The sequence below is a fragment of the Coregonus clupeaformis genome, unplaced genomic scaffold (genome assembly GCF_020615455.1).
Source record: "Coregonus clupeaformis isolate EN_2021a unplaced genomic scaffold, ASM2061545v1 scaf0070, whole genome shotgun sequence".
NCBI classification, from domain to species: domain Eukaryota; kingdom Metazoa; phylum Chordata; class Actinopteri; order Salmoniformes; family Salmonidae; genus Coregonus; species Coregonus clupeaformis.
The window spans coordinates 483,278-490,327 of record NW_025533525.1 but is presented as its reverse complement, the minus strand read 5'-3'; the positions used below and the strand labels follow the sequence as shown (position 1 = coordinate 490,327).

The 7,050-nt window shown below is 46.5% G+C and overlaps 1 protein-coding gene across 1 annotated transcript; it reads right to left on the bottom strand.

Moving 5' to 3' along the window:
* Nucleotides 1–2,954: 2,954 nt before the first annotated feature.
* On the bottom strand, nucleotides 2,955–6,524 carry LOC121546831 (hyaluronidase PH-20-like). Its single transcript, XM_041858074.2, has 6 exons — nucleotides 6,089–6,524; nucleotides 5,723–5,889; nucleotides 5,082–5,469; nucleotides 4,723–4,881; nucleotides 4,437–4,526; nucleotides 2,955–3,577 (listed from the first exon to the last, which is right to left on the bottom strand). Exons 1-6 carry the CDS (start codon nucleotides 6,278–6,280, stop codon nucleotides 3,152–3,154), a joined length of 1,422 nt encoding a protein of 473 aa, XP_041714008.1. The 5' UTR covers nucleotides 6,281–6,524; the 3' UTR covers nucleotides 2,955–3,151.
* Between the last annotated feature and the right edge of the window lie 526 nt (nucleotides 6,525–7,050).

Below are 7,050 nucleotides of genomic sequence, written 5' to 3'. Positions count from 1 at the left end.
ACTGTGACTTTACATTTACGTCATTTAGCAGACGCTCTTATCCAGAGCGACTTACAGTTAGTACTTCACTAGCAACCTGTTCCAACATTATACTCTTTGGAAAGTACGTTTGGAAACGTATAGTTTTAGCTCTTTTACTGATTTTATGATTCTCTAGCATGTTTTTTATGCATTTTACTTCCTGCCTTCATCAGTCCTGGGGATTCTGTGAAACTAAGATTGGAGGTAACTGAAAGCTGGTAACATTTTTTTTAACATTTTAGTCATTTAGCAGACGCTCTTATCCAGAGCGACTTACAGTTAGTGAATACATATATATATATATTTTTATACTGGCCCCCCGTGGGAATCGAACCCACAACCCTGGCGTTGCAAACACCATGCTCTATCAACTGAGCTACATCCCTGCCGGCCATTCCCTCCCCTACCCTGGACGACACTGGGCCAATTGTGCGCCGCCCATGAGTCTCCCGGTCGCGGCCGGCTGCGACAGAGCCTGGATTCGAACCAGGATCTCTAGTGGCACAGTTAGCACTGCGATGCAGTGCCTTAGACCACTGCACCACTCAGGAGACTGGTAATACGGATGAGTTATACATGTCCAACGAAAAAGATCTGATAACATATGTTATTAAAATATTTCAATTTTTGCACGTGATTTTTGTCAGATGATTATGAATATGAAGTGTATCTTTCATGCCGTGGGAGTTTCCTGGCCTGCGCAAACAAACAATACCTTCCAGTCTTCTGGACACTCACACTGGACTGACTGAAATAACAACATTATTTTCCTTTTGGTTTGTCATTTCAAAATGGTGGGCTTTTGTTGTGGGCGATGCAAAAGAGGGATACACATGGCCCAACAGTAACTGCCTGTCACGCCCTGACGTATGGAACTCTTGTATGTTGAGTCAGGGTGTGGAAATCTATGTGATGTTTTCTATGTTTAGGATCTAGATTCGTATTTCTATGTTTGGCCGGGTGTGATTCCCAATCAGAGGCAGCTGTGGCTCGTTGTCTCTGATTGGGGATCATACTTAAGTAGCCTGTTTGCCTACTACGTTTGTGGGATCTTGTTCCTGTGTTTGGCTTGTATTGTGTATAGCCTTGGACTTCACGGTACGTTGGTTTATTTGAGTTAAATAAACATGTTCGCATACCACGCTGCACCTTGGTCTGACCCGTCTCTCAACGATCGTGACACTGCCTCAGTGATGATGAATGGGACCAGAAGTTACTGCCTCGACGATGAATAGGACCAGGAGTTTCTTTCCTGGTTATGTGGTCGGGGAGAACCTCCTGTCCCTGGTAAAGTTATCTTAACTATATGATAATATTTCTTTTAAAACTTGAGGTTTGGAAATCATTGATCAACTGTATTTAATAATAGAGTACAATTATGTCCTTTATGGCTCACAATGAGGAAGGAAAACCATGTTTATGTTATAAATGAGGAGAGACTGAAGTATTCTTGGTACAGAATGTCCATGGTTGAATTGAATCAATCACTGGATGGAAATAGTGTAGCCTGTAAACTGTACATTACTTATAACTTCATTAAATCTCAAAGAATTCCATGTTGAACCGCCAAGGTGGTTCATGTTGTCTTGATTTACACTAAATTGCTTGTATTTACAGGTTTTCTGTGCTTCTCTCAGATCAGCTGCCTAGGAAAGTTGCACAATGTCATAAAACACATAAAATGCCTGACCTTTTACAGGAAACCACATCTCAAATATATAAAGTCAACACTGCTCTGAGTGGATCAAGAGATACTAAATGACTCTTATCTGTGCATAGTGTCAGATTGAGTCTGCATGAGAGGCAGAGATGAAGACTCTGGTTTTTCCACCTCTGCACTGTTTGTTAGGTGTGTGTGTGTAGGCTAGGCTACCTGTGGAAAGTTGTCAAGGATACCATTCAGCGAGGTTGGAGGGGTAAGGTAAGAAGAGCAGGACTGTTACTGTAGGGACCTGTTATGTTCTCATATCTGATACCCAGCACCACCAGCCTATCTGATTGGCCATAAACATCTAGGGGACAACACTGGCTTATCTAATTGGCCGGATGACCCTGGGCTCATTATCTCCCTGCAGACTTCCTCTATTTGTTAGAACAGTAGAACACAGATACTAACACAGCATTTAGTGTTGATGTTTACTGCTTCACTCCTGGCTCTCTAAGGTATCACTTCTCTGTTTCCAGTTACAACACACGCACTCAAACTCTTAATAGGGTTGTGGGCCTAAGTTCAGAAGTCTGGCTAAAATTCAAGGTCATTCTCTACAGAGTAAAGCAGGCTAATGCTTAAATGCCAAATGTCTACAGTAATCTACTTTAATGCTAAATAAGGCTTTGGGCTCTACCGTGGTCTCACACTCCCCTCGAGTTTCAAGGAGTGAGGACGGCCTCCAAAGCAAGGCAGGAGTCATCCTTACACACAAGGTTTATTATTATTATTAGGGCAGGGCAAGGAAAATCTTATATTACACTTTTGGCCATGTACTTTAATTAGTCATTCACAATATGTGGAGAAGAAACTATTAGCACCTCTTGTCAATGTCATTTAATAAAATATTTATAATAACAGCTCTAATAGGTGCCTGTCTTCACAACATCAACACTGTGAGGGTCAGTAACACAACAGTGAGTGCAATAGACAACCAATGACACTGTAAATATTCACAGAGACAGAGTCCCGTTTTTATTTTCAAATACACTCACATGATATGCAAATAACTACAGGAGAAATGTTGTCACAGATAAACTATCTCTACTTGCAATACACTCATCTTTGTTCCTGTCGCAACATGTCAATGTCTTTAGGCTATTTCCAGCTGAATGGAATTAGTAGACGTATGAAGCTTTATCATTACTGCAATGTGAACTTTAAGGCACAGAGAAAACAGCAACCTGAAACTCAGGTTTTACAGTACTGCATGGCACACACTATAGTTTCTCATTATGTGCAATCAACACTTTTAGTCAACATTTTACCCTAAACCATCATATGCCTGGGATGTTCAAGTACTTACCTCTTATTACAGTATTATTAAGTAGGTCAAACGAGAGACTTGTGCCACCTTGTGTATGTTACACAGGACATAGTCCAGTTACACAGGCCAACACTCATGATCCATCCATCAGTGTTTCAGTGTTTTTTCAAGTTCTCCTTAATGGTTGATTGTTCCATATCAGCTATCACTTTATTCAGTGTCTTAGTCTTGTCGGACAGACCCTGATGCTTCAGTCTGAACACCAGCGCTTTAGACAGGTGTATGGGCAGCTTTGGGGCACATGTCCGTCCTGTATAGCATTGACAGGTGAACCTCTTGGAGAAGAGAGTCAGGTCAGCCAGACTGGGCGTCCCCAGGACCATGTACGTGTTCCTGGCCCGGAGGATACGGAAGTTCCCTGAGGACAGGTGGAGGTAGTGGTCTGACTCGTAGTGCTTCCGGATGCAGCGGCCATTCCCCTGGCACAGGAAGTCGCTGCAGAGCTGGGCGGCGGCGGTCACGTTGGCGACGTAGGGGTTGAGCGTGGTGGTGAGGTACGAGGAAAGAGCCTCACAGGACGCCTGTGGGGAGGGAGGGAGAGAGAGAGAAAGTTGGAGGAAATGATAACTCTTCATGGTCATGCGCACTGGTGAGGTACTCCTAGAGAGCCTCACAGGATGCCTGTGGGAAGGGAGGGTGGAGGGGTGGAACAATACATCAAAGAAAGTTCAAGTGGATTCATATGTGCTGGAATATTCTATTCATGGTGAGAATACTTTTGTTCTGCTTTCGTATAGTTTTGTTGCTTAAAATGATTTTCTGTGTCTCAAATGGCACCCTATTCCCTCTAATGTAGTCACTACCTTTGATTGGCCCTGGCCATTTGGGACACAGCCATAGTGTCCGATAAGACATTCCAGGTCCACTATGGCTGTGGTGTTTTCTGTCAACATTAACTGAGTGGGGTCAAAAAAGTAAAAAAATGTATACACTCACTACTGTAAGTCGCTCTGGATAAGAGCGTCTGCTAAATGACTAAAATGTAAAAATGTCAGTGGTATTGGCTTTCAGTGAGAGTGGGGAGTATCACCTTCAGTGGTCCCTCCTTGAATGCATATTTATTTATTTTAAGATGCATATTGATGCCATAAATTAATGGTGCCACCTGTCAATGATTTTAGAAGGCAGGATAAAGATGATTTAAATGGTGTCACTGTCCAGATCCAACTACACTTGTAAGATATCCAGACACAATGCGTGCCTGACTACCTCCGGAGGTTGTGAGGAAGATCTGATCACAATCAGATCACAATGCGTCTTTTGATTGTCTACATACAGTACACCTGTCTGAAAATGTGGGTACAATCAGAATGTGGACAAAATTAGAACAAAGGATGCATGTTAGAACCAGGTATAAACAGGGCTAGAGTATCACCTAACCTTGTCATTGTAGTCGGCACTGGCCCCCCACAGCACGGCTCCTGAGGCCCCCACAGCAGCACTCTCCCCGATGGTGCTGACAAGGTCCCCCTGGAGAACATCACACAGTTAAAGCAAAGGGTTATTATTACAGTGGTAGGGGGTATGACAGAGGTAACTGCACCTCAGGACAGCATTGCTCTAACCTCAGATCCCCACCATCAACCTGTTTCATGTGTCTGGGGGGTAGGGGCTAGAGACTCATTTAGGATTGGTCAAAAGCCTCTGTAAGAAGCATATTTCTCACCTGGCTGAGAAAGCGTCTGTTCTGGTCGATGAAGACGGGTCGTGTGTACACGTAGACGGGTGCGGTGGCGGGCCGGGCGGGCAGGGCAGACACCCTCAGTGCCTCCTGGACTCGGTTCCTCACCAACAGGGCGGCGCTATGCCTGTCCCTTAGAGATGCCTAAAGGAGGCACAACAACCACATAGGAGTTAGTCTCTCTCACCTTACCTACAAACTAGCAAGCACCAGACTTTTAGTATAGCCTGCCAGACTACACAGGAGATGGCAAAACCAAAACACATCTGGCTACCAGACTAGGGGTAGATGTTAGATTATGAATTAGTAATATCCTCCCCCGCCCCCCCAAAAAACATTCTTACCTGCAGGTATATAGAGGGGTAGAGTGCGGAACTAGCCTCCCACAGCCAGAGCAGCTCATCATTCTGCCCCCTCACCTCCTTGGAACATCTCCCTGTGTATCCCGGCTCCATCCAACCATGGTTATAACAGTTTGGGAACAGGTAGAATCCCCACTGGTAGTTGGGCCTGAGCCGGCTACCCAAGGACAGAGTCTCTGCCATGTAGCTGCGGGCTGCGGCCTGGAACTGCTTCTTGGCTGTAGCCGTGGCAAACCGGGCTGTGAGGGAGCGGTCCCTCTGGCGGGCATGGGTCACTGATAGGGTCCTGTAGATCCACTTGGAGCCCCAGTTCCTGGCCCACAAGGGGCGCCAGTCCTCCCAATCGATCACAGCCAGGCCACGGGCCGTCCTGGAGGGGGGTGGAGTAGTAAAGTTATACACTTATTATGCACTGATCTAAGGTCAGTGTTGTGTCCCCAACTCTCCCTTAATGGTTAAGGTAGTGTTTGAACATGGTGAATTAAACATTGATCTGTGCCTAAGGGCAACCTCTACATGGAGAGGATGTACTGCAGTAGAGTAGCAGTTGTAGTTGCCCCTTAGTTTCGACCTGATGGTTCATCATTAAGGTTAGGATTTTGGAGCTGATTCTAGATCAGTACTTGGAGGGGATGTAGTAGTTGATGTCAGCGCGGGCCTTGGCCAGACTGGCCCTAAGGTTTCCTCTCTGGGGGATGCCTCCGTAGAACTGCTGCCTGGAAGGCAGGTCCACGTGAGGGTAGAGGCCCATTCGGTCAGTATAGAACAGAGACAGGAACTGACCTGGCACCTAGAAGCAAGGAGGAAGGAAACACAGTAACGTTTTTGTTAGGATAAAGTTATGTCTTGTACTTCTCGCAGTAAATCGCTGTTAGGACATTGAAGTATATGATTGTTTTAGGTTTGATGTGTCAAACACTGTTTTGGATATCATTCATTTTTACACCTGTTAGCAGCTTTCCAAGAGGTATATGTGTATTGTTTCTTACCTTGGCAGGTGTGGCCACGCCTCTGTAGGGGGAGGTGTCCAGGGAGATATTGTACCTGTTACAGACCAGATCTGGGATGTTCCAGGTCACTATGAAGGGCTCACGGTCAAACAGAGGGGGAGCAGTGTGGGGAAGACGATGGGGGGAGGTTTTGGGCAGACGAGGAGTGGAGGTTTTGGGTAAGGGATGCATGGTAGAGGGAAGAGGAGCGATTGTTGTTTTGGGAAGAGGAGGGACAGTAGTTGTGGAGAGAGGAGGGGTGGTAGTTTTGGGATGTGGACGGGAAGTTTTGGGGAGACGAGGACGGAACGTTTTGGGGAAGGGACTGGTGGTGTGGGGGAGAGGAGGAGGAAGAGAAGGGAAGGTTTTGGGTAAGGGAGGGTTGGTAGTTTTGGGAAGACGAGGGGGGGAGGTTTTGGGGAGAAGCGGGCGGGAGGTTTTGAGGAGGGGACAGGTGGTATGAGGAGGTGGAGGAGGGGATGTTTTGGGGAGGAGAGTGATGGTGGTTGTGAAGAAGGGAGGGATGGTGGTGGAGGAAATATAGAGGAGAGGAACGGGGGAGGACTGAGAGAGAGGAGAGGTGGTGATTCGGGGGAGAGGAGGGATGGTAGTTTTGGGAGGACGAGGGCGGGAGGTTTTGGGCAGATGAGGGTGAGTGGTATTTGGGCGATGAGTGGAGAAGATTTTGTGGAGACGACGGCGATATGTTTTGGTTAGGTGATGGGAGGTATCGGGAAGAGGAGGGACAGTGGTTGTGGAAAGGGGGGGAGTGGTGGTTGAGGAAGTGTAGGGGAGAGGAGAAGGGGAAGACTGAGAGAGAAAAGGGGTGGTGGTTTTGGGTAAGGGAGGGACAGTGATTTTGGGGAGATGAAGGCGGGATATTTTGGGGAGACAAGACGGGGACATTTTGAGGAGATGAGGAAAGGTAGTTTTGGGGGTTTTGGGAGAGGTTTTGGGTAGGG

What these genes read in the sequence shown, in the direction of transcription:
- LOC121546831 (XM_041858074.2), bottom strand. Translation starts at nt 6,280, where the DNA reads ATGCATCCCTTACCCAAAACCTCCACTCCTCGTCTGCCCAAAACCTCC. An exon ending in GCGTGGCCACACCTGCCAAG is followed by an intron (nt 5,890 to 6,088) that starts GTAAGAAACAAT and finishes CCTTGCTTCTAG; the next exon opens with GTGCCAGGTCAGTTCCTGTC. An exon ending in ACAGACGCTTTCTCAGCCAG is followed by an intron (nt 4,527 to 4,722) that starts GTGAGAAATATG and finishes GATGTTCTCCAG; the next exon opens with GGGGACCTTGTCAGCACCAT.